The following is a 27532-nucleotide window of genomic DNA, read 5'->3' as shown; positions in this document are numbered from 1 at the left end:
CCATAGAGAAGCTTAGCGAGGGCCCTTTGTTTCTCTTTGATTTAAAGTCCCGGGCCAGTTATCTAATTAGCATTGAACTGAGTTCGAGACCATCGGCCTGCTCCGTTCAATAATAACACATTTATTTGAAAGGTTAATGAAATGAATTTTCCCTCCATCCAATTTATTAAAAATTGTTCTACAATCAACGCGTACTAATGGAAAAGACATTAAATATTCATGTCCATAAATTTCCCATGTCATTTCTGATTTTCCTTAATCTCTGCTGCCATAGGTTGGATCCCCCACTTGCCGAACTCTTTAATGAAAAGCTGACTCGGATATTAATTACTCATCTTATCTGATTTTTATGTATTGTAAGGAAAAAAATGACTTCCACAGGTGTCTTGAGAAGCAGCGTGGCCTACTGGAAAGAGCATGGGCTGGGGGATCAGAGGATCTGGATTCTAATCCCGGTTCTGCCACTTGCCTACTGGGCGGCTTTGGGCAAGTCATTTAACCTCTCTGGGCCTCAGTCTGCTCAATTGTAAAATGGAAATTCAGTGTCTGTTCTCCCTACTATTTAGACTGTAAGGTCATTATGGACGGGGATGTGTCTGCTTATTGTTATATTTTACTTTCCCAAGGGCTTATTACAGTACTGTGTACATGGTAAGCACTCAGTAAATACGATTGAATGAATGAATGAGGAACTATGCTGATCTAATGATTTGATATGACCCCAGTGATCGGCACGTAGTAGGTGCTTAATAAATACCACAATAAAATGAATAGTAATAATTATTACTTAGAAGAAGCATACAGGATGAGAGAGACTGGAGTTTTGAGCTTTTCTAAATAAGGAGCCACCTTCTGCTCTCTTCAAAAGGCAGTAAGCAGCCTGGATAGATTTTAATAGTCATGATAGTAACTGTGGCATTTGTTAAGCTCTTGCTACGTGCCAGGCACTGTAACTAAGCCCTGGGGGAGATACAAGCTGATCCAGTTGGACACAGTCGCAGTCCCCATTGTCCAGATGAGGTAACTGAGGTCCAGAGAAGTGAACTGACTTGACCAAGGTCACACAGTAGAGAACTGATGGAGCCGAGATTCAAACCCACGTCGTTCTGATTGCCAGGTCTGTGCTCTATCCACTAGGCCATGCTGCTTCCCTCTCACTGGGGGCTACGGCAGCTGACTTCCATTCTTGAAGTGGTGTTCAGTGGTGAAATTCACCCATATGCACACGTGTGCCCGAAAAGACCAATGTGAGACCCAGAGTCTCTGCCACACTGTGCATACACACAGATTGTTGTCCCTTATTGTGCTGACAGGTCTGTTTTTTTGTGGCGCCTGCTGCTCTTTTGCCTCTTACCTCCTTATCTCATTGTCTCAGGAGCCCCCTCAATAGGAATTACAGGGAGTCAATTACTTCTCTATAACTAATACCCTCAAGGGAGATCTTTAACTTTCTCTGCCCAAAGATTATTTTCCCTCTATTTCATGACTTTTTCCAAGCCCTTACTAAAACCTGTGTGTGTGTATGTGTGTTTGTGTGTGTGTGTTTGCATGCTAGCCTCTCAAAGGAAAATGAGACAATTGCCAAAGTGCCTTTTCCATGTTCATAATACTCAGAAAGGCAGTATATTAAGAGCAGTCAATCTATCTTTCTTCCAGCCCAATCCTCTTCTGTTTTGAAAGGTGTGTAAATTGAGCCACATGGTTTTGTGTTGGGGAGTGGGGTCAAAAGTAAGAGTATCTTAGTGATTTGTGTGTATTTGTCCCTTTGCTCCATGTAGGTACAATGATCAAATTAGCAGCCCTTCCCGCCCCTTCTGCACACAACTCCATACACACCCCCACACCCAGATAGGTAGAATTAGGTTCCTTTATGACTTTTCCAAAGAAAGAGAAAACCCTCCTCACGCCTGGTTGTTTCTGAACGTTTCTGAGCCAGCTGAAAGCCTGCTTTATGGAGCCAGCAGACACTGGAGAAGAAGGAAAGGTTACACAGGGTGAAGGGCCTTTGAAAAATTCCTTATTAAATGTTTAGTACAGCCAGTACTACCTATTACAGATTCTGTCCTTACCAAAACAGGTTTATTTAACCTACTTTAAACTGTGGTCACATTTCTGTTGAGGTTTGGAGTGATTAAGTGGGTATGGGCCGGGAAGTGGTGCAGAATCTAACAGTCTAGAGCTGAGTTGAGAAACCATGCCTACTTAGAACAATTAGCGTGTTGTAACAGTTGCCTTTAACTTTACTTTGTATTCTCCAGGATGGTAAATGGCCACAGTTTTTCATTTCATGTCAGGCTGAAGAGAAGCTTAGGGAAGGGAGGCAGGATCTCATAGCCTTGAGCAAAGGTGGGCACAGATCTGTGGGGGAAGCAGTGGGGAGGCCCCACATTTTGCAAGATCAGTAACTGAGCAAAGGTGCCCCTGAGAAGGAGAGACTAACCTTGGACCTTATATATTACTGCTGGGAATCCCACTGGGCTTCAAAGCCAGATGAATCTAGCTGTGAACAGCAGAAGCAGCGTGGCTTAGTGGTCAGAGTCCGGGCTTGGGAGTCAGAAGGACCTAAGTGCTAATCCTGGCCCCGCCACTTGTCGGCTGTGTGACCTTGGAAGCAGCATGGCTTAGTGGAAAGGGCACGGGCTTGGGAGTCAGAGATTGTGGGTTCTAATCTTGGCTCCGCCACTTGTCAGCTGTGTCACTTCGGGCCTGTCATTTAAACTTCTGTGCCTCAGTTACCTCATCTGTAAAATGGGGATTAAGACTGCGAGCCACACCTGGGGCAACCTGATTATCTTGTATCTACCCCAACGCTTAGAACAGTGCTTTGCACATAGTAAGCCCTTAACAAATACCATTGTTATTATTATTATTGAGTTATAATTCATTCTCGTATAGGATAAATTCACAAAAACTGGTAGAAGTCTGAGAGAAACCTCTGAATTCGTCTGGTGGGTTTGTTAATTTTTCAGGCTTGTTGTGGGTGGGGAATGTTATCGTCTCTCAAGGGCTTAGTGCTGCGCTCTGCTGGATCGACTGATTGATTTTCTCCATACTTGGTGTTTGTCTCCCCCAAGAGTAGGGCACTTCTCTCCAGTAGCCCCGAGGTTCCTTCAGTCCTCATATAGAGGGGTACAGCTGAAGGGATTCCATTGCCCCAGAGAGCAGGATCTCCCCCTTTCCCACATCTTCCCTCTGACCCAGATCTCCCTCCCCCTTTGAGAAGCAGCGTGGCTAAATGGAAAGAGCCTGGGCTTGGGAGTCAGAGGTCCTGGGTTCAAATTCCAGCTCCACCAATTGTCAGCTGTGTGATTTTGGGCAAGTCATTTAACTTCTCTGTGCCTCACTTACCTCATCTGTAAAATGGGGATGAAGACTGTGAGCCCCACATGGGGCAACCTGATCACCTTGTATCCTCCCCAGCACTTAGAACAGTGCTTTGTACATAGTAAGCGCTTAACTAGTGCCATCGTTATTATTATTATACATCAGACCATCCCCCTCCCAACCTTTAGTGCCTTTTTAAAATCCCATCTCCTCCAAGAGGCTTCACCTGACTAAGCCCTCATTTCCCCTACTCTCTCTCCCTTCTGTATCACCCTTACACTCAGATCTGTACCCTTTAAGTACTTGATGTTCACCCTACCCTCAGCCCCATGGCCCTTTTATACATGTTCATAATTTATTTTAATATCTATCTCCCCCTCAAGACTGCGTGTTCCGTGTAGGCAGAAAAGGTGTCTACCAACTCTGTTGTAGTATACTCTTCCAAGCACTTAGTTCAGTGCTCTGCACACAGTTAGTGCTCAGTAAATACCAGTGATCAATTGCTTAGGAATAATTGTAACAATGGTACTTGTCGAGTACCTACTGAGTGCAGTGCACCAAGTGCTTTTGTGATAAAACAGAAGCGCAAAACACATTACCTGCCTGCAAAGAGTTTACACGCTAATGAGAACGGCAAATATTGAAATATAGAGTATGTAAAAATATGCACAAGTGCTGAGGGTGGCTGTAGAACTAAGCACTTAGTACAGTGCCCTGCACCCAGTAAGCACTTAATAAGTACGATTGAATGGAGTTTCTTTCATCCTCCACCAAATCAATTGCCAAATCCCACCATTTTCTCCTCTGCAGCGTTATGTGAATCTGCTCACTCTCCTTTGTCCACTCCAAAGCCTTGAGCTAAATTCTGGATTACTATCAATCAATCAGTAGTATTTATTGAGTGCTTATTATGTGCAGAGCGCTGTACTAAGTGCTTGGGAGAGTACAATCCAACAGGATCAACAGATGCATTTCCTGCCCATAACGAACTTACAGCTTCCTAAAACAGTCTTCTGGTTACTGTCAGAGCTTCTCACCATTTTCCCCAAACTAGGATTTTCGATGAACGTTTTCTGCGGTGCAGATTGCGGCCCCGCTCCCTCCAGCCCCATCCCCCGGGATTCCGATTTGACGGCTGAAAAAATCCATGCTGCTTTTCCTGAGCACTCGAAGCCCTTCTGCGAGCAGGACAGGAAAGGGGAAGATGGGAGATAGGACCCACTGGTGCCATTTGTGAACGACTGACCTCTAGAGCCAGGGAGCTGACATTGGAATCTGGAGGGCCACGAGATTATCCAGATATCAGATTTTCCCTTTTGGGCTCAGATCTGAGCCAGCAGGAGAATGGATGTTCTACTGTAGGTCCCTTCAGTCCTTTAAATTACTGTTGAAGGTCCACCCTCTCCAGGAATCTTTCTTGGATTAATTCCACCCACCCTCAACTCCTCCTAACCCTTCACAATGCACTCGAGTACTTAGAGTATTTATGTTAGCTGTATGCTAGTTTGATTTGCTACATCTGGGAGTCAGTTGCCATGGATCGACAAAGATGGCTTTCCGCAGTAAGGGGGAGGAGGGTCTTTTTTGGAGTTGAGGCTGTGAAAATGATAATAATAACTGTGGTCATTATTATTGCCAGTAAACCCAATGGAATTCCCAGTTCCCCTTTCGTCCCGCCTTGTCGACCCAGGCCTCTCAGCCTGGACCAAGGAGGCTTTTTAGCTGGGTTGGTGTATGCCCATCCAGATCTTCCTTTCTCAGACTTTGCTCGGGACAACTTTGCAACTTGTGGTAATGTCATTCCACTACTGAAAACCCCCATGTTTTAAGCCCAGTGTATGAAGCATGTCCTTGTAATCATGTTTAAGCCCAATGTATGAAGTGTGCCCCTGTAACTACGTGTAAGAACAATGTATGAAGTGTGTCCTGTTACCACATTGGAGAAGCAGCATGGCTCAGTGGAAAGAGCATGGGCTTGGGAGTCAGAGGTCATGGGTTCTAATCCCTGCCCTGCCATTTGTCAGCTGTGTGACTTTGGGCAAGTCACTTCTCTGTGCCTCAGTTACCTCATCTGTAAAATGGTGATTGTGAGCCCTACGTGGGACAGCCTGATCGCCTTGTATCCCCCCCCCAGCACTTAGAACAGTGCTTTGCACATAGTAAGCACTTAACAAAAGCCATCATTATTATTTAAGTGCAGTGTACGATGTGTGTCCCCATAATGATGTACTAAGCGCGTCCCTGTACCCACGTTTAAGCCCAGCCTACAAAGTGCATCCCTGTAACCACATTTAAGCCTAGTCCACAAAACGTGTCCCTGTAACCACATTTAAGCCCAGCATACAAATTGTGACAGTGTAACCCTGTTTACACCCAATTTACCAAGCGCTTACCTCTTGTCTTCCATTTCCAGGCCTACTTCCGACAGGGTGTTGCCCTTCAGTACCTTGGACGCCATGCAGATGCTCTGGCAGCTTTCGCATCAGGTCTGGCCCAGGATCCCAAGAGTCTACAGCTTTTGGTTGGGATGGTGGAAGCCGCCATGAAATCCCCCATGAGAGGTAAGTCCAGGGAGTGACGGGGCAATGAGAAATGCCGTTGCATGACGAGCAGTGTCCCCATTTTAAGATCTGTATATCGGGCACGTCTCGAGATGGACAGAAGGACAGAATCTCCCAGATTCCCATGTCAGTAAACAAATACTTATCGGGCACTCATGGCAAGGACAAAATGTTTAGGAAAGTGTTAACGGACAGGCCTCGACCCAGCCCTGCAAAAACTGATCAATCTATCAATGGTATCTTTTGAGCGCTTATTATGTGCAGAGCACAGTTCTAAGCGCTTGGGAGAGTACGGTGCAACAGAATGAGCAGACATGTTCCCTGCCCATAACGGGCTTAAAGGCTTGAGGGCTTAGAATGTAATACGGGAGAAATACACACACAAGTTAATACACAAGCTTGGTGTCTGCAATGACTGGAGGTCTGCAGACAGGAAAATGGAAGGGAAAAAAGAGGAAGGGGCTGATAGGGCACATTGCAAACCAGTATTTTAATTGGAAGAATTGGAAGAAAAAAGATTTTCCTAGAAGCCTTCCATTTGTCGTGGGAGTCAAAGACTAATAGCCTACAAATGTATTTAGTGTTCCTAGGAAAGAGTTTCAACCAAGTCTCCTTGGCCCCAGTAGCAGCCTGATTCTTCATGTTCGGTCAGTCAATCATATTTATTGAGCGCTTACTGTGTGCAGAGCACTGGCCTGAGCACGTGGGGGAAGACAATATAACAGACACATTCCCTGCCCACGACAAGCTTAAAGTCAGTTTAAGGAGCAACTACAGCAGGCCACTCTCTGGTCTAGTGGATAGAGCCCAGGCCTGGGAGTAAGAAGGACGTGGGTTCTAATCCCAGTTCCTCCACTTGCCTGCTCTGTGACATGGGCAAGTCCCTTCACTTCTCTCAGTTCCTCCATCTGTAAAATGGATTGAAGACTACGAGCCCTGTGAGGGACAGGGACTGTGTCCATCCCGATTACATTGTATCTACCTGACACATTGTGAATCCCGACTCCACCACATGTCTGCTGTGTGATCTTGGGCAAGTCACTTAACTTCTCTGGGCCTCAGTTACCTCATCTGTAAAATGGGGATTAAGACTGTGAGCCCCCCATGGGACAACCTGATCACCCTGTATCCTCCCCAGCGCTTAGAACAGTGCTTTGCACATAGTAAGCGCTTAACAAATACCAATTATTATTATTATTATTACCCCAGCCCCTAGTAGAGTGCCTGGCACATAGTAAGCATTTATCAAGTACCACAGTTATTTACTTATTAGAGGAGGGGGTGAGGGTAAAGAAGGAGGCATCTATCCATACGTAGTTGTCCTGGACTAGAGTCTGGGAAAGTGGCAGTGGTGGCCCTCCCCCTCCCATTCCCTCCCTTCCCTGGCCCAGAGCAGGGATGAGAGCTGGCTGGCCGGCTGATGAGGAGAGGGATGAGCTCAGCCCACAGCCTAGCACAGGAGAGATCCTGCGAGTGTGAGTATGTGAGTGAGTGTGTGTGGACGTGGTGGGGTATGTGTGGGGGGGTTGTATATTTGTATATGTGGGAAGCAGCACATTCTAGTAGAAGGAACTTGGGACTGGGAGTCAGAGGATGTGGATTCTGATCCCTGCTCTACCTCATGTCTGCTGTGTGACATTGGGCAAGTCACTTCACTTCTCTGGGCCTCAGTGACCTCATCTGTCAAATGACTATTGACTGGGAGCCCCAGGGACTATGTCCAACTGGATTAACCTGTATCTGTCCCAGTGTTTAGAACGGTGCTTGGCACATAGTAAGTTCTTAATGAATACCACAAATAATATTATTATTATTATTATACTTATGTGTGTGTGTCTTTCCAGGAGGTGTCTGTCATTCCCCTATCTCTCTGGCTCTTTCTCCCCTTTCCTATGACCTTTTCCCTGCTAACTTTGGGCCGTTGTCCCTACCCCCATGGAGACTCCACCTACTGACGTTGTAGCTGCCAGAAGTTCCCAGAACATCTATTCTCAAATGGCACGTCCTTGGGTTTTAATTAGCAGGACGATCTCAGTCAGGAATCTGTTTGATGAAGAGTCTGTAGATTTCCCTTCCCAGCCTTGGGGGTTAGATTCCCAAAATACCGCCATAGGCAAAGCTTCACTTGGTAAAACCAAAGAATTACGGAGCCAGGGAGTCCACAGCTTCTATCACACCCAGGAATAACAAGAAGCCTGGAATTATTATTATTATTATTATTATTATTCTTTAAAGGCAGCATTTGTGCCCCGTTGGTCACAGTGCAGTTTAAGTTCTAAAGCCATAATTACAGTGACTGTTTGAAGTTCACTCTCCCCACAAGTTCTACACTGTGTACCTGTTGTTGGGTAGGGACCATCTTTATATGTTGCTGACTTGTACTTCCCAAGCACTTAGTAAAGTACACTGCACACAGTAAGCGCTCAATAAATACGATTGAATGAGTGAATAATATGTACTTGGAACTCTGCTTGCGTCGTATTGTCCTCTCCCAAGTATAGTGCTCTCCACACAGTAAGTGCTCAATAAATACCATTGATGATGATGATGATGACTATACTACTTGCCCTTATGGTATCAGGAAATCATTAGTATGACAGGGGGAGTTAATTGTAGCAGTGAACTCAGTGTAACCGAAATAGTTACAATAGGTTCCCTGTATAATGGTAATGCATTATTGATACAGTAAAGCACAGTGAGATTGGAAAGCCAAGGAAGTGAATGAGTACATAGTTGACTTGAAGTGGCAGCTTAGAATGATGCAAGGCCAAAGAATAGTGTGTATGTGTGTGTGTGTGTGTGTGTGTGTGTGTTTTTCAAACCTGTATTGTGTTAGCTAAAATAGTATACAGGATGTTAAGACAGGAAATCCAAACTGCAGCTGGCGAGGAGAACCAAAAACGTGTTGTTTTTTAAACATGTGACCTGCATTCAGATGTTTAACTGGGGGAGCAGCCCTTACGTGGGAATGAGTTTGACATTCTTAACGTAGAACAGAGCTTAGCTTTGCAGTTCTTATTGACACCCTAAAAGCAAAAGCATCATTCAATAAATAGGTGCCATTTATTGAGTGCTGATAGTGTGAGTCACTATAATGAGTGTGTGGAGAGGACAACAGTAAAAAGACACATATTCCCTGCCCTCAAAGAGCTTACTGTCTAATCGGGGAGCTATAAGGGAGCTATCCTCCCTCCCCCTCCGTATATGCCAGATCACCTTCAAAACCTTATTGAGGGACACATCTCTTCCAAGAGGCTTTCCCCTATTAAGCCCTCTTTTCATTCATTCAATAGTATTTATTGAGCGCTTACTGTATGCAGAGGACTGTACTAAGCATTTGGAAAGTACAGTTCAGCAATAAAGAGAGACAATCCCTGCCCACCTCGGCTCTCTCTTCCTTCTGCATCCCTTGTGCCCTTGGATCTGTGACCTTTCAGGATTTTATATCTGCCACATCCTCAACTCCACAGCACTTATGCATATATCTTTAAATTATATAATTATAAATTATTTATATTAACGCCTGTGTCCCCTCCTAGGCTGTATGCTTGTTGTAGACAGGGGACATGTCTGCCAACTCTGTTTTATTGTACTCTCCCAAGCCCTTAGTACAGTGCTTTGCACACAGTAAGCACTCAACAAATACCATTGATGATGATGATAGAGAAAACTGGGAAGATTTACAGGTTGTGAAACCCAGAGGAACAAGCATAAAGGAAGAAGAAATGCAAACAGCAGGATGAAATAGTTAAATAATTGAATGTAGAGAAAAGGCTATAAATAAAATCAAAATGTGTCTAGGAACAATGCATGAGTAATTTGCGTTTGCAGAAAGTAGAAGGAATGGACCTTTTCAAACAAATCCCTTGTCTGAGCATTGAATGCTTTTAGTATTCAAGGTTTAGTATTTTAGTATGTAGATGTAGATTCTCACAGAATTTTCTCCTCGGGGCAGCAGGTACTGAGATTATAGATCACAAATTTTGAGCCCTCTAATACTGGATGAGAATAAACTGGAAAAGTTTTCATTCCAGTTGTATGACCTATTCCAATAGAAAAGGCACTAGCCTGGGAGTCAATAGGCTGCTGCCTGACCTTAAGCAAGTCACTTAGAAATAATAATGATGGTAACTGTGATATTTGTTAAGTGTTTACTAGGTCTCAAACCCTGTTCAAAGCACTAGGGTAGGGAATGTGTCTGCTTATTGTTGTATTATACTCTCCCAAGTGCTTAGTTCAGTGGTCTGCACACAGTAAGTGTTCAGTAAATATGATTGAATGAATGAAGGACAATTCATTCGGGTCAGACACAGACCCGGTCCCACATGGGAAAATAGGCATTTCCAACTCTTCTATTGTACTCTCCCAAGCCCTTAGTACAGTGCTCTGCACACTGTAAGCACTCAGTAAATACCGTTGATTGATTAGCATTTAATCCCCATTTTCCAGACGAAGGAATTGCGGCCTAGGAGAGGTAAGTGACTTGCTCCAGGTCATAGAGCAGGCGAATGGTGGAGTCAGAATTGCAACGCAGTAGTCCTGAATCTTAGTCCTGTTTTATTTCCACTAGCCCAGCTGCTTCTCTCTGGGCCTCAGTGTTCTTATCTCTAAAATGGGGTTGAGATAGTTCATGAATCCCGTATGCAACAGAGACTCTGTCTGATCTGATAGGCTTATATTTACCCCAAAGCTTAGCACGTAGTAAGCAGTTAATAAATGCCATAATTATTATTTTTATTATTACCCTGACTCCGTTGATGAGATTTAAAAGGAGGGTGAGATTTTAAGGAGTCATCTTGTTGGGCATTCATTGTTCCCTCTTCCTCCCTCCCATCCCAACTCTCTCCTACTCCTATTCATCACACATACTCATCCTTTCTGCTTCATCAAGTCTTTTACCTGATTATCCTGTGTCTACCTCTGGGCTTAGTACAGTGCTTTGTGCATAATAGGCACTTAACAAATATCATCAAAAAGAAGTAATTTTTTAAGCACTTTGTGCCAGATTCTCTCAGAATCTGAAACTTCTCCTTGAAGTAAAAAAAACACTTTAGGAGAAGTCACTAAGGGCTATTACAGGCCACTAGGGCCTGCTTATGCATTGTTGCATTCATTAGGCCCATGCGTACGTGAATTCTCAAAATGGAAGAGGATAGCAAAAATGCAGGTGCGACTATAGAAAATTCATCAGGGTTTCAAAATATCAGAGTGCATTGGATATTTTAGGAAGGTAGAAGCTACCTGGACTCCCCACTTCAATACAAGCTATTTTTTTTAAAGGTTGGGGAATTTCATTTCTTAGGAAAAAGAACCTTATTTGGAGGACTCTTCTCTGTAATGTTCTACTTTTAAAAAAAAAAATTCAAGCATTTTCTAGACTAGCCTAATGGCTTGTACCATTGGGGAACCTTTGCCTAATAAACCCTGACTAAGACCAGATGCTCCTTGGAACTCTGGGCTTGCAAAGGAATCAGTCTCCTCCGTCTTTTTGGTTTTAGAACATCTCGCCCAAGGAATTGACGTGGGCAGATTTTTTTCATTCTGACATTTCCTGAAGTGCCTCAGCTGTTTAAAGTGTTGCAGGGGCTCTGCTGAACTCAGCAGCAGTCGAACTTACTGGTTTATCTTTGAAGCAATTTGTTTAAATAAATGTAGTAGGTTGCCAATTTCACCAAAAACCAGCTAAGAGCTCTTTTTAGCCGTTAGTGTCTGTGTCAGAGAGGACCAGTTCCATCTGGACACAAACCAGGAACTTGTCGTTATTTTTCCCGCTCCTCTCCAGCTCCTGTGCTTGCTCTGAGGGACCCAGAGGGTCCCTCAGCTGAGTCTGCAGGGTCTTCCTCCTCTAGACTGGAACCACGTTGTTCTTATCTGCAGTTAATTTATTTATATTATTGTCTGCCTCCCCCTCTAGACTATATGCTCATGTGGGCAGGGAATGTGTCTGTTTACTGTTTTACATTGTACTCTCCCAAGCACTTAGTATAGTGCTCTGCACACAAGTGCTCAATAATTGCGATTGACTGCCGACTAACATAAATATATCTTTAAACTCCATCGTTTTCTCCTCTCTCTAATTTATTTTCATGTTTGTCTTCCCTGCTCGATTGCAAGCTCTTGGAGGGCTGGGATCATGTTTGCTACTTCTGCCGTACTCCCCCAAAGTCTTAGTGTAGTGCTGTACACGTGGCAGACACTCAATAAATTCAATGGATTCATTAAGTGTGAGCGGGCTGGGGCACGCAAGGGAAAAATCCACTCAGTGTATGAGAGAAAGCGTCTCTGTGTCCCTTTTTCTATCTCTTTCTCTGCCTCTCATTTGTCAGGATCTGGCTTATTCTTTCTTCTGTATGACTCTCTTGCCTGTCTTTGTCTTTCTGTTTCTATGGTTAGCCTTGACTGCCTATCTCTCTTTTTTCCTTTTCCTCCTGTTTTTCTACCTTCTCATCTTGGACTGCTGCCACCATCTCAATGAAACCCCACCAACTAGCACTGGAATGCAAGAAAATAATAGAGTTCTTTTCACTGATTTAATTTGCTTTTGTTCTATTTAATAATAATAATTGCTAATTATTCTACACAGCATTTATTAGTAATTTCCATTTTTCTTTCAAGTAATAAGTGTGACGTGTATTTAATAGAAGCTGTCCCTCCTCCTCTCTCTTTCTACCTCCCCCTTCTTCTCCTTCCTCTTCCTCCGTTTCTCCTTACCTCCCTCCCTCCCTTGCTCTCTTTCAATTTCTGTCTCTGTGGCTTGTGTTTCTGGTAGGTATACATATCCTGTGTTTGTATTTGTATTTCTACGTGAGATTGATTCCATGTTTGTTTATTCACACATGTAGTTCCTTTTGTATATGGGTTTGTATCTGTTTTTTCTGTATAAGTTCGTGTGTGTGTGTGTGTGAGAGAGAGAGAGAGAGAGAGGGAGAGAGAGAGAGAGAGCTCAGAGGCAGAAACAGAGAGATTTGGTATGTTCATGTCCAGAGGAATAACTGTATGGACAGTAGGGACTCAAATGCTACAGATGAGAGTTTGTGTGTTCCTGATTTCTGCAATTGTATTTTCATGGCTGTGTGTGTGTGTATTTGTATGTCTGTATCCCTGTGAATTTTATTTGAAGTGGGTTTCTCTGTGTGTGTGTGTGTGTGTGTGTGTGTGTGTGTGTGTGTGTGTGCGCACGCACGCACATATGAATTTTATTAGAGTGGGTATCACTGTATGTGTGTGTCTCTGTGTGGTCATGTAAGTTTCTGAATAGCACTGAATTTGTCCAGGTATGAACCTCTTTTCCCAGGTATATATATATATATATATATATATATATATATATATATATGTCTGCGTGGGCATGCCTCCGAGTGGTTCCCATATATATTTCCTTGACTATTTTTTTTTCCCTAAGTGTGGTGAGTGAGTGTCACTGTGTTTGTCTGTACAGCTTCCTTCTTTTTCTGTTGCTACGAGCAGTGATGGTGGCACCTGCCACTCTGTCTTGGCGACCCTATAACCATCTGTTTGGATGGGTCCCTCTTTGTCAGTGTATATGTTGTGTTTATATGCCTCTTGGTTTGTGGTATGTGCCAAGGGGAGTAAAGTTACACAAGTTAGTGGCAATTTAGGTACTTCATCTCCACCCCTCTCTATATATATTTTTTCTTTTGGTGTGAAGATTTGGGGCGGCTTTGAGGAAGCAGTGTGGCGTAAAGGATAGAGCATGGGTTGGGAATCAGAAGGACCTGGGTTCTAATCCTGGCTCTGCCACTTGTCTGCTCTGTGGTCTTGGATGAATCAGTTCACTTCTCTGGACGTTAGTTTCTTCATCTGTAAAAATGGGGATTAAGACTGGAAGCCCCATGTGGGACATGGACTGTGTCCAAATTTCTTAGTTTGCAGAGCTTAGTACAGTATTTGGCACATAGTAAGTGCTTAACAAATACTATCTGTATGTATCTGTAATTTATGTATTTATTCATATTAGCATCTGTTTCCCCCTCTAGACTGTGAGCTCATTGTGGGCAGGAATATGTCTGTTTGTTGTTATGTTGTACTCTCCCAAGTGCTTAGTACTTTGCTTTGCACACAGTAAGAGCTCAATAAATATGATTGAGTGAATGAATGAATGAAGTTTCACTCTGCTCAGGTACCACTACTGTGCTGTCTGCTGCCCTGTTTTGGGGCGGGTATTTATTAACCACTTACTCTGTGCTTGACAGTGTACTAAGCACTGGGGTAGATTACAAGATACTCAGGTTGGACATGGTCCATATCCCACATGGGGCTCGTAATCCCCAGTTAACAGATCAGGTGACTGGGGGGTTGGGAGGGGCGGGCAGCCTATAGGTGTGTTATGATCTTGGGAAGTATCCTCCCCACCAAGTCCAGCATTTCCTCACAATCCAGAATTTTGTGCTTGTCCTTGCTCCATGAAATAAGGACTTCATTCGCAGAGTTGGGCCATTCTGCGGTTCTTCTTTATCCGGAGACTTCATCCTCTCGGGAATATGAATCAAGGGGCCCACGGTTCTGTGGTTGGCACAGGGAGATATATGGTATGTTCGTTCAGGCCTCGCACTCTAGATTGGTTAAATGCCACTAAGAGCCCTCCTCGTTATTCTTCCGTGGTATCCCCCTTACACTCGTCAGCAACTCACCAACATGGATACGCAGACTCACATGTGAATATTCCCTTCGCGTTCACTTATGGGAAAGCCTTTATAATCAGTCAATCAATCAGTTGTATTTATTGAGTGCTTACTGTGCGCAGGGCACTGTTCTAAGTTCATTCATTCATTCATTTGCATTTATTAATAATAATAATAATGGCATTTATTAAGCGCTTACTATGTGCAAAGCACTGTTCTAAGCTCTGGGGTGGTTACAAGGTGATCAGGTTGTCCCATGGGGGGCTCACGGTCTTAACCCCCATTTTACAGATGAGGGAACTAAGGCACAGAGAAGTTAAGTGACTTACCCAAGGTTACACAGCTGACATTTGGCAGAGCTGGGATTTGAACCCGGGACCTCTGACTCCAAAGCCCGTGCTCTTTCCACTGAGCCATGCTACTTCTCTATTGAGCGCTTACTCTGTGCAGAGCACCATACTAAGTGCATGGGAGAGTATGAAACAACAATATAACAGACACATTTCCTGCCCACAGTGAGTTTAGAATCTAAATGGGGAACCTGGTATTAATATAAATAAATAAATAAATTACAAATATATACGAAAATTCTGTAGTGCTGGTGAGCAGGGGAGGTGAATTAAGGGAACAAGTCAGGTCAACACAGAAGGGTGTGGAAGAAAAGGAAAAGAGGGCTTAGTTAGCTAAGGCCTCTTGGAGGAGATGTTTCTTCAATAAGGCTTTGAAGTGGAGGAGAGTAATTCTCTGTCAGATATGGAGAAAGAAGACGTGCCAGGCCAGAGGCAGGATGTGGATGAGAGGTTAGTGGCAAGATAGACAGTGAGTTGGTTGGCATTAGAGGAGCAAAGTGTGTGGACTGGGTTGTAGTAAGTGAGTTAGGAGGGGGCAAGGTGATTGAGTACTTTAAAGCCATAGGTAAGAAGTTTCCGTTTGATATGGAAGTGGATGGGCAACTTTTGCGCTTAGAACCGTGCTTTGCACATAGTAAGTGCTTAACAAATGCCATCATTATTATTACTGGATGTTCTTGAGGAGTGGAGAAACATGGCTGAACGTTTTTGTAGAAAAATGCTCAGAGCAGCAGAGTGAATTATGGACTGGAGTGGGGAGAGACAGGAGGCAGGGAGATCAGCAAGGAGGCCTGATGATCTTGGTTTTACCTCAGCAATTAGCCCAGTGCTTGGCATGAGTGTGTGAGCACCTAACAAATACCATAGTTGTTGTTATTTTGATTGTTAATATAATTTGCAACGCATCTTCATTCAGCATCTATGCACTTAGATCTGTGCACATGTTCTCAGGGCCCAAGTCTCAGGACCCCAGCTCACCTGATGTTCCCGACACGTGATTCCATCGACCAGATCAAAGAAAAATATATCGTAGGCACCAGTGGGTTTTGAGGTTTCTGGGCTAATATTAATTCAGGCTAATAGTTGAGAAATGGCACTTTAAATCACAACTTGTACAAATTACATTTTGAAACTTTACAGTTGGCTAAGACACTGTGTTCACAGAGTCCAACCCTCCATTTTGCTAAGGGCAAAATAAAACATGAAAGTATCATTGTTTTCTAGGAATGCTAACAACAAATTTAGAAGCACTGTGGCTCAGTGGAAAGAGCACAGGCTTTGGAGTCAGAGGTCATGGATTCAAATTCCAGCTATGCCACTTGTCAGCTGTGTGACTTTGGGCAAGTCACTTAACTTCTGTGCCTCAATTACCTCATCTGTAAAATGGAGATGAAGGCTGTGAACCCCCTGTGGGACAACCTGATCACCTTGTAACCTCCCCAGCGCTTAGAACAGTGCTTTGCACATAGTAAGCGCTTAATAGATGCCATCATTATTATTATTATTATTATTAAACTTACCACTAAAATCAGTGGTTCCTATTGAACGCTTGAAGTGCGCAGAACACTGTACTAACTACTTGGGAGAGTATAGTATTATAGAGTTGGTAATAATAATAATAATAATAATTGGTATTTGTTAGCGCTTACCATGTGCCAGGCACTATACTAAGCTCTGGGGTGGATACAAGCAAATCAGGTTGGACACAGTCCCTGTCCCACGTGAGGCTCACAGTCTCAATCCCCATTTTACAGATAAGGGAATTGAGGCACCGAGAAGTGAAGTGCATGCCCAAGGTCACCTAACAGACAAGTGGTGGAGCCGGGATCAGAGCACTGGCACATAGTAAGCACTTAAAAAATGCCATTATTAATTAACTGAGTTAAGAACTGGGGAAAGGTACAAGAAAATCAGGTCAGACACAGTTTCTATCCCACATGGAGCCCACAGTTTAAGTAGGAGGGAGAACAGGTATTGAATCCCCATTTTACAGATGAGGAAACTGAGGCCAAGTGAAGTGAAGAGACTTGCCCAAGGTCACACAGCAGACAGGTGGCAGAACTGGGATTAGAACCCAGGTCTTCTGCCTCTCGGGCCTGGGCTCTCTCCACTGGGCCACACTGCTTCTCTGAAATGTTTCCTGTAGTTTGTGTAGACTCTCCTGCTGCCAAGTTTCAATAGATGACCCCTCATCTTGGCGTTGCGGGACTTAATTAACAACAATTCCATCTTCACCCTGTCCTTACCCTTCCTGATTAATGAGATCTTCTTGCAGTTTATCCCAATTGCATGGCATTTCATCACCTGGAAGAGCTCAACATCATCTGAAAAATTGGAGGTTTTACTGACCATTCCCTCTTCCACTCCCTCCATCATCTAAAGAGACTCATTATCCCAACCCTTTGCTTCCTATCCTTTAGCTCGTCTTCTACTACCTGTGACAGAACAACTTCATCAATCCATGACTGTGTGGGTTTTTTTCAACAACCTTTGGGGTGGAATTTTGTCGAAGGCCTCTTGAAAACCTGACGTTGTGCTGACTGCTTTTCCACCTTGTCCACAAGTACTTTGGCCCTTTCAAAAAATTCCGGCAGATTAGTGAACCATGTTATCCCCTCTTAGGAACTATGTTGTTATCCCTCCAACAGGTTGTGTTTGTCCAAGTGCTCACTGATCCTGAACTTAATTAGCAGTTCCATTCCTCTGTTAGGTATTGAATTGAGGCTTACCAAACCGTAATTGTCCCCATCACCTCTGGAATTGTTCTGACGTGGTCCCATCACTGCTTTGATATATCTTGTGAAACAGGGAGAAAGAGGGAAAGGAATATAGAGGATTGGAAAATCTTTACAGTTTTTGTTTTATAGTATTTTAGTGCTTACTATGTGCCAGACATTGTACAAAGCACTAAGGTAGATACAAGCAAAGACGGTTGGACACGGTCCCAGTCCCTCAGTGGGATCACCATCTTAGTCCCCAATTTATATGTGTGGTAACTGGGGCCCAGATAAATTAAGGGACTTACCCAAGGTCACCCAGCAGACAAGTGACAGAGCTGGGATTAGAACCCAGGCCCTTCCAACTTGCTATGCTGTAACCACTGGACCACACTGCTTCTCAGAGTTCTTGTGTTTTGGATGAAACCTAGCCCAAGTGAATTCCTTTAACCCTGGCAGTCTGTTGTGTTACATGACTAATGGTTCTTAACTTGTTGTTTTGTCTCCTCAAATACACCAAGCAACCATTGCAAATATGCATTCGTATAGAGTTAGGGTTGCTCTCGACCTATTGCGCAGTGTAGTATTCAGAAATCATTCTTTCCCTTTTCCCCTATTGGCTTTTGAGAACTACTTATCTACTCTTCACTGGCTACTAACAAAAGACTCATTCTCTGAAGAATATTTAAGAAAAAGTACTCTACTGTGATATACCAACGGTTTGTTGGCACATTTCTTGGTAGCACTGGGTAAACCCTTGCTCCCTATATTTCCCACTTTGGTTTTTATTTTATTGTATTTGTTAAGAACTTACTATGTGCCAGACACTGCAGTAAACGCTCAGGTAGATACAAGCTAATCAGGTTGGACACAATCCATGTCCCACTTAGGACTCACAGTCTCATTCCCAATTTTAAAGATAAGGGAACCGAGGCACAGAGAAGTTAAAGTAAATTGCCCAAGGTCACACAGCAGACAAGCAGAGGAGCCAGGATTAGAACCCAGGTCCTTCTGACTCCCAGGCCCGGGCTCTGTCCTCTGGGCCATGCTGTTTTCTCCTACTTGTTTCCATGTTTTGGGATTCTCTTGGTTTCTGACTCTGTCTATATTATGCAGTGTGAACGTGTGTGTCTTTAACAGCCTCTTTCCACCAGCCCCCTTCAGTGACGTTTTGGTTTCTTCTGCCGTCCTTCCACATTTCAGAGTCCCTGGAACCTACCTATCAGCAACTTCAGAAGATGAAACTGGACAAGAGCCCTTTTGTGGTGGTGTCAGTCGTTGGCCAAGAACTCCTGACTGCAGGGCATCACGGAGCATCCGTGGTTGTGTTAGAAGCTGCACTGAAGATTGGGACTTGCAGTCTGAAACTGAGGGGATCAGTTTTCTCTGCCCTAAGCAGTGCTTATTGGTCTCTCGGAAACACAGAGAAGAGCACCGGATACATGCAACAGGACTTGGATGTAGCCAAGACTTTAGGTGGGTTCACATCTCTCTCTTTTTTTTGGCTAATTCTCAATTTTAGGGCAGATTAATAAAAATGGAGCCCATTAATTTTTAGCAAGTTGTGTCGATGGAATTAGTGAACTGTCTGAGGAGAGGGAGGATTGATAGACTGTGCGTAAGTCATCCCGTTCAGACTGCTCAGGTCTCTGTGCCTGTTCTCATATTGGGTCGGGAGGATTCCAGGAAGGTTAAGGGCAGTGGCTTCATCTCCCAGGAATCTTGGATGCAAATCCATTATCTGTTAGTGGGGATGGATGAGCTTTCAGGATCCATCTTTTACTCTCGAGTTCATTCATCACACAGTGGGTGGTAATCGGTAACTTCTCCAAAATAATGAGGGAGTCACATAACAGGTTTATATGGGTTTTCAGAAAGGGAACAAAGCTGTTGTTTTTTCTGGACCAAAGTACCTGAAATAACAAGGTGATGGTTGCTCAGTCTTATGGGTCATTGGTAGGGCAGGGAGTGGGTTGAACACAACATCTGGTTCATGTCAGGGTATTTAACCTCTCCATTCCTGGACATCTGAATCCCTGACAACTCTTCATTTAAGCAAAGACAACATTGATCGAACTTGAATCTGCTGGTTAATTCCCAGTGCAAGGTTGTCTTGTTGTTAAGTTCTTGGGCAAATAGGGACGATTCTGAAAGATCAGTCAGTCCGTGGTGTTTTTTGACCACTTACCATGTGCAGAGCGCTGTAATAATAATGATAGCATTTATTAAGTGCTTACTATGTGCAAAGCACTCTCCTAAGCACTAGGGAGGTTACAGGGTGATCAGGTTGTCCCACAGGGGGCTCACAGTTTTCACACCCATTTTACAGATGAGGTAACTGAGGCCCAGAGAAGTGAAGTGACTTACCCAAAGCCACACAGCGGACAAGTGGTGGAGCTGGGATTTGAACCTATGACCTCTGACTCCAAAGCCTGGGCACTTTCCACTGAGCCATGCTGCTTCTCCGCTGTACTAAGCTGTTGGGAGAGTACAGTAGAACAGAGTCAGTAGGCATGTTCCTTGCCATTTTGTAAATGCTGAATTTTCAGGTTGGGATATCCTTTAAAAAGAAAATGCCCCCACCTCCAATCCTTGGATGCCCTAATTTTATTTTTCTCCCGGTATGCCCTTCAGGTGACCAGACGGGGGAATGCCGAGCTCATGGGAATCTGGGCTCCGCATTCTTCTCCAAAGGAAATTACCGGGAGGCCCTCACCAATCATAGACATCAGCTGGTGCTCGCCATGAAACTCAAGGACCGAGAGGTAAGAAGCCTACTCAGCATATTCAGTGGGGAAATTTTATTTCATGTGTTGGTGTTTTTTCCTGAGACAGAACGTATTTTCCACCCCAAATGGGCAAACACCAGACTATTTTATTTATCTTGCAGAAGTTTCAATAGTAAAGTCTCTATGTTCTTCAAATGTAGCTTAAGTGTTTTATAAGTATGCTTCTACTAACACTTATGATCCCTTTGGAGGAAACTCTGAAGTGTTTACTCCAGTCATTTCAAAATACTCTGGGCTTTTTGCCAGGCAATAGAAGCATATTAAATATGACTCAAACCCCAGTAAGTCTATGATGTATCTTGCATACCATGATCGAGGCAGAAGTGTACTTTTAGGTAGTAATCCCTGAAATGAAAGGAAGTGGTTAATATTTGAAGCTCTGAAAGTGTGCATTGTGTAAAATAGAGCAATTGATGTTGGGAGGGTGAGGGATAAATCAGGTTATGATTAGAAGGATGGAGAGGTGGTAATATGTGGTTCCATTTACATCTGGAAGCATTTTTTAAGGTTGTAGTATTATGAACATCATTTGTTTTCACAATTTTAGGTAGGCAGTTTTTAATAAGTTAGTAAGATTGAGTGGAAGGAGTTTGGTTTGTGTAGGAAGATTATTTTGACTCATGTTCTTGTTACCGTTGCTACTGTGGTATTTATTAAGCACTCACTCTATGCCAAAGCATTGTGCTAAGTCCCCAGTTAGATGCAAGCTGATCAGACCAGGCAGTCTGTGTTCCACACAGAGCTGACAGTCCAAAATGTAGGGAGAGCAGGTATTGTGTTCTGTTTTTACAGATGAGGAAACAGGCCCAGAGAGGCTAAGTGACTTACCCTGGGTCAGTTAGTTAAACCATTGTTAGTTATTCAAGGGCCCCGTAAGTGGCTGTGGCTAAGAAATGATGTTTTCTATTCAGGGAAAAGCTCTGTCTGAAGTAAAATTGTCTCATCCTCAGCACCTAGCTTGTGATACTAGAGATAGTGAATGCTAAAGCCCAGCTCCTCCACTTCCCTGCTGTGTGACCTTGGGCAAGTCACTTAACTTTTCTGAGCTTCGTTTTCCTCATCTGTAAAATTAAATACTTGTTAACAACAATAATAATAATGATGATAATAATTGTGGTATTTGTTAAGAACTTACTATGTGCCAGGCACTGTGTAAACCCTGGGATGGATACAAGCTAGTTGGGTTTGAAACAGTGCCTGTCCCACTTGGGGCTCACAGACTCAATCCCCATTTTTATAGATGAGGGAATTGAGGCAAAGAAAAGTGAAGTGACTTGCCCAAGATCACAGAACAGGGAAGTGGAGGAGCTGGGATTAGAACCCATGACCTTCTGACACCAAGGCCTGGGCTCTACCCACTGGGCAGACTTGTTCCTCCTCCCCCTCAGAGTTTGAGCCCTGTGTGGGACAGGGACTGTGTGGGATTGAATCGTCTTGAATCTACCCCAGTGCTTAGCCCAGAATTTGGCCCCTAGTAAGGTCTTAAAGTCTTTGGCCTCAAAACACCCTCTAGTTTTTACCCAATCTCCCTCCTCTGTTTCCTTTCCAAACTCCTTGATCACATTGTTTATACCTGCTGCCACCACTTTCTCTCCTCCAGTTCTCTCCTTGACCCCCTCCAGCCTCCTTCACTCCATAGAGGGTGCCCTCTTTAGTGTCAGTGGTGACTTCCTTCTTGCCAAATCCAACAGCCTCTACTCCATCCTTATCCTCCTTGACCTCTCAGCTGCCTTTGACACAGTCAACCACCCCCTTCTCATTGAACCATTATCCAAACTTGGCTTCACTGACGCTGTCCTCTCATGGTTCTTTTATTCTACATCTACACCCACTCCCTCTAGACTGTAAGCTTGTTGTAAGCAGAGAATGTGTCTGTTTACTGTTATATTATATTTTCCCAAGCTCTTAGTACAGTGCTGCACACACATTAAGTGCTCAGTAAATACCATTGACTGACTGACTGACTGACTGACTGACTGACTGGAGAACTCATTTGCTCCCATCGCTTCAGCTACCATCTTCATGTGGATGATTCCCAAAACTATCTCTCCAGCCCTGGGCTTTTTCCCTGTATCCAGTCTCGCATTTTCCCCTGCCTTCAGAACACCTTTTTTGGGGTGCCTCATCAATACCTCAAACTTAACATGTCCAAAACAGAACTCCTCTTCTACTCACCCAAACCCTGTCGTCCCCCGCCCCCCCACCACACACATATTCCCAGAACACCACTGTCCTCCTTATCCTAAAAGTCAGTGATTTCAGCATTACATTCAACTCATCTCTCTCATTCAGCCCACATATTCAATGTCACCAAATCCTGTCAGTCCTTCCTTCACAGCATCTCTAAGAATCTGTTTCTTTCTATCCATCCAAACTGCTACTACACTGATCCAAGCATTGATCAGCCTCCTCACTGACCTCCACATCAAACCAAAACTCCTCACCATCAGCTCACCCCCCCATTGTACCTTGCTGAGCTACTACAACCGAATCCATACACTCAGCTTCTCAAACACCAACCTACTAATTTGTACCTTAGTCTCCTATGTAGTGCCACCAAGTCCTCGCCCCCCTCTTCCCTCTGGCCTGGAGCTCTCTTCTCTTCATATGTTACAGACCACCACTCTCCCATTTTCTACTGATCGTATCTCCTCCAAGACGTCTTCTTTGACTAAGTCCTCACTTCCCCAATTTGCCCTCCTTTCTATGTTGAATACACTTGAATCTGTGACCCTTAAGCCTTTTGATTTTCACTCTACAGCACGTTCATATCCATCTGTAATGTATTATAATGTCCTCCTTCCCCTGTAGTCTGTGAGCTCTGCCCCTTATGGGCAGGGATTTTGTATCTAACTCTACTGTGTGATACTCTCCCCAGACCGTAGTACAGGGCTGTGTACCCAATAGTTCTCAAATACCATTGATTGATTGATTATTGATTGGCAAATACCACAATTGTCATTACTATTATTCATTGGAGAGTTCTTGGGGAAGAGGGATGTGAAGGTTAGGAGTGGATGTCATGTGTTTTCTGGAACCGCTTTAGTGAGTCTGCTGCTAATTTTGTCTCCCCAAACACATCAGCGGGTAGTTTAGGTTGACTTTGGCGACCCAAAACTTAGGCACCTTTTGCCCCCAAATTTCACACTCTGGAATTTTGTGGAGTAAATTTTTTACACGATAAATTTTAATTTATGATCCATCTGGACTAACAATTAGCAGTATTGACAACAAATGACTTCTTGGGCTTGGGACAAAGCCAAACCTCCTGGATTTCCTGTAGGATGTAACCACAGGAAATTAATCTGGCGCTTTCTGATGACATCACCCTGACCACAGAGCTTCCGCCCAAAACAATGCTATTTTCCTTGGCCTTCCTGGTGGACTTTTTTTTGCCATGTACATTATTATAAAGTTGCAGTGCTGCTGATGTGAATTCCACCCACAGGGTTTGTGTGTGAGAGAGTGTAATGAGGTAATTGTTTTACTTCAGTAGTACAGGAGACTGGGTTAGAAGGTAAAAATGTTTCTTGGTACTGGAGAACCATGTCCTCATAGGAAATATTGGCTCATCAGCAGCCAAAACCTTGGAAATCTTTTCAGCAATTTATGTGTCAGGATCTTTGGGGGAAAAAAAATAGGATTGTTGAGTAAGCAAACCCTCAACTAAGAAGACAATATGGAGGCAGGGTGGCTTACCGAAATGAGCACAGTACTGGGAGTCAGAAGACCTGGGATCGAGGTCTCGCTTTTCCACCGGTCTGCACTGTAGTCTTTCGGGGCCTCAGTTTCCTCATCTGTAAAATGGGGACAAGATAGAATATAAACTCCATTTAGGACAGGTGTGTGGCCAATCTCATAGTTTTGTATCCATCCCAGTACATAGCACATAGTAAGTGCTTAATAAATGCCGTAATTATAACTGGTGTCTAAGAGAAGCAGCGTGGCTTAGTAGAGAAGCTGCATAGCTTAGTGGGTAAGGCACATGCCTGGGAGTCAGAAGGAACTAGGTTTTAATCTCACCTCTGCCACTTGTCTGCTGTGACTTTGGGCAAGTCATTTCACTTCTCTGGGTCTCAGTTCCCTCATCTGAAAAATGGGGATTGAGTCCCATGTGATCCAGAGACTGTGTCTAACCTGATTAGCTTGCATCTATGCCAGGGCTTAGTACAGTGCTTGGCACATAGTAAGCACTCAACATGTACCATAATTTTTTTAAGAGCAACATATCAATGCTGGACACATTATTTCTGTGCTTTCTTTTGATCCCATCTGCTTTGTTGTGTCTATTACCTGAATGGTAGTTATAATAATAAAACTATTTTCTTCCTGCTAATAAATAGTGCAGAAGTAACTATGTGCCTAAAGAGACCTGCATACTTTGTCAGACATGCTTTCTTGCTCTTAGGGAGGATGCATTTGCATAGTCCCGTGGCTGTATTTGTTAATTTGGAGGTTCTGGTGTTTGCCCTAATATCTTAATCCTGAAGGGAAAGGGAGTAAATCATTCGTATTATATAGAACCTGCGTGTCAGAGTTGTCCAGAAAGTTGAATATGAGTCAGTGGAGGATTGTTTCAATAAGCCAGCAGGACACTGTGCTGTTTTTCTGGGAATATGGCATGCAAGAGTCCAAAAATTTTCCTTCCACTCTACTCTGAATGGGTTAGACCCTTATTACTGTGTCATGGTTGGTTTAGGTTACTCTCCCTTATGGTCCAGATGGTCCAGAGATGAGCAACAAAAATAAAGAGTTGGAAAATATGTCAAATGAGGAAAAGATGAAGGAAATAGAAATTTGGGCCTAGGTAAAAGAGAAGGCCAAGGAATTAGTTCATAACTGTCTTTAAGATATGACGGTTTTTATGGGGAGAGTACAAATTATTTTTCTTACCCACTGGAGACCAAACAAGAGGAAATAGGCTGAGGCAAAAGCAGTGAAGATTTTGTTTGACATAAGAGCTTCTTGACAATGAGTGATAAAACACTGGAGTGGTTAATGAGGGATTTTGGAGTCCCCATCCCTGGAGATCTCTAAGGGAAGTAGAGACACTATGCGATCTAGGCAGCTTAGTCATTCCCCACCTGGAAACAAGAATGGGACCTCAAGGAGGTTTCTTCCAGCTGCAGAATTCTGTGCGTCAAGCCCACTGAGACACCATTTCAACCAAGTCTGCTCATGGCTATCAGTATGCTTCTAGGCCACTGAAATCCCTTGTTGTTTGTTCAAGCAAAGCAAAACCTGAATTTTCAAGAATGAATCGTGCAACCAGACCGCCATAAATCAGTTCAGATTTTGCTTAGAGTTCCAATTCAATAAATTACATTGAATCAGTTGAGGCTTTGGTTAGGGGTTCTAATTCAGTTCATTTGGAACTGGCATATTTCCTAGCATGGACTCAGAAATGTTTTATTCCTGATATCTTTTTAAGACCAGGATGATGGTCACAGACGTATTTTATTAAGCGGTTTTCAGAGCTTTGTACGCAGTGATTCATATAAACACATTGTTTCCTACACCACATCAGAGTTGTTCCTGAAACGCTCAACACTTTTCCTAACCTAGAATCGGTCTGTTCACATGAACTTGGACCCACTAGAGTTTGTTCAGCTCAATTCCCCGTCTGCTTCCTGTTGGCTTAGATGGAGGTGAATAAGAATGCTGACTGAAATTTAAACTGATTTCATAAAGATTGATGAGGACTTTTTTTTTTAGTTTTGCTTGCGAATGAGACATTTACACTGACTATTAGGCCCAAAGTCAAATAAGTAACTTGAGAGGTCCAGGATTGGAATGCTAATCCAAATGGTACCCTAGTTAGCACAGAGACAAGGATCCTCCTTACCAAGAGCCTAAATAGTTCTTGATGTAAAATGGACATTCATCCAAGGCAGTTTCACCAGTTAAGATATTGACCTTGGTTTCTACAATGCAGTTAGGGGAATAATCACATTGTGCTTGCGTGCATTACTTGAACAGATTCAATTTTTTTTAAATGGCATTTTTTAAGTGCTTACTATGTGCCAGGTGCTATACTAAGTGCTGGGGTAGCTACAAGCTACACACAGTCCATGAGTCACATGGGGATCACAGTCTTCACCCCCATTTTACAGATGAGGTAACTGAGGCACAGAGAAGTGAAGCGACTTGCCCATGGTCACCCAGCAGACAGGCAGCACAGCTGGGATTAGAACCCCGGTCCTCCTGACTCCTGGAGGAGGTCCATGCTCTATCCACTAGGCTACGCTGCTTCTTGTGGGTAAGAGACAGGTAAGGGATGTAGAAGGGGCGCTCAGTAAATACAATTGATTGATTGTAAATCAATCTCCAGTGCCTACCAATCAACCTACGCATCAGGCAGAAACTCCTCACCCTCGGCTTCAAGGCTCTGTCTCTGTCTCTCCCCCTTCTAGACTGTTTTCCCACTGTTGGGTAGGGACCGTCTCTCTATGTTGCCAACTTGGACATCCCAAGTGCTTAGTACAGTGCTCTGCACATAGTAAGCGCTCAATAAATACAATTGAATGAATGAATGAATGGGAGCAGAAAGTTAAGCAGACCCCAGAGTTCAACCCTTGGGAACAGTGTTGTCTGTACTTTCCCTAGTACCTTTTCCAATCTGTCTTCCTAGTGCTGGTAATTGTATTTGCTAAGCATTTTCTGTGTGTATAGCACTGTACTAAACTCTAGGAGAAACCACCCAGGCAAATCCCAGCTCTGCCACTTACCTTGTGATTTTGGACCTCTCTGTGCCTCATTTCCTCGTTTGTAAAATGGGGATTAAATACCTATCCTCCTTCCTGTTTAGACTCGGAGCCCTTTGTGGGACGGGGAGTGTATCCAGCCTGTTTGTGCTTTATCTACCTCAGGGCTTGGCACATAGTAAGTACTTAATAAATATAATAATTACTATTTTTATGATTAACTCTGATTTGATTTTACTGCATTACTGAGTTTGCTGCTTCTCTGCCCTATTTAATCCACAGAAGTTTGACCTATCTGGATTTCTGTTTGCTTTTCACTCTACTACCAAAATTGAGTTCACGCTCAATTAACAGGGTATAGTTCCTCAATGTTGTGGATTAACTGGGCTCTTTCCACCAGCCAGCTCAGGTACACCACCCCAATGGACATCAAAGTTTAGGGCAG

General features: G+C 43.6%; 1 protein-coding gene across 1 annotated transcript in view; it reads left to right on the top strand.

Annotated features, from left to right (window-relative positions):
• The window catches only part of TTC28 (tetratricopeptide repeat domain 28), a 478850-nt gene that overhangs the window by 245240 nt on the left and 206078 nt on the right, over window positions 1–27532 (top strand). The window contains exons 3-5 of the mRNA XM_038763228.1: window positions 5738–5885; window positions 18798–19070; window positions 20229–20359. Of these exons, the coding sequence (XP_038619156.1) occupies window positions 5738–5885; window positions 18798–19070; window positions 20229–20359 (552 nt within the window). The remainder of the gene's footprint in view (window positions 1–5737; window positions 5886–18797; window positions 19071–20228; window positions 20360–27532) is intronic.

The sequence above is a fragment of the Tachyglossus aculeatus genome, chromosome 21, assembly GCF_015852505.1.
Source record: "Tachyglossus aculeatus isolate mTacAcu1 chromosome 21, mTacAcu1.pri, whole genome shotgun sequence".
In the NCBI taxonomy this organism is placed as follows: domain Eukaryota; kingdom Metazoa; phylum Chordata; class Mammalia; order Monotremata; family Tachyglossidae; genus Tachyglossus; species Tachyglossus aculeatus.
Note: the sequence above shows the minus strand (reverse complement) of the source record. Positions and strands in the feature narration are given on the sequence as shown.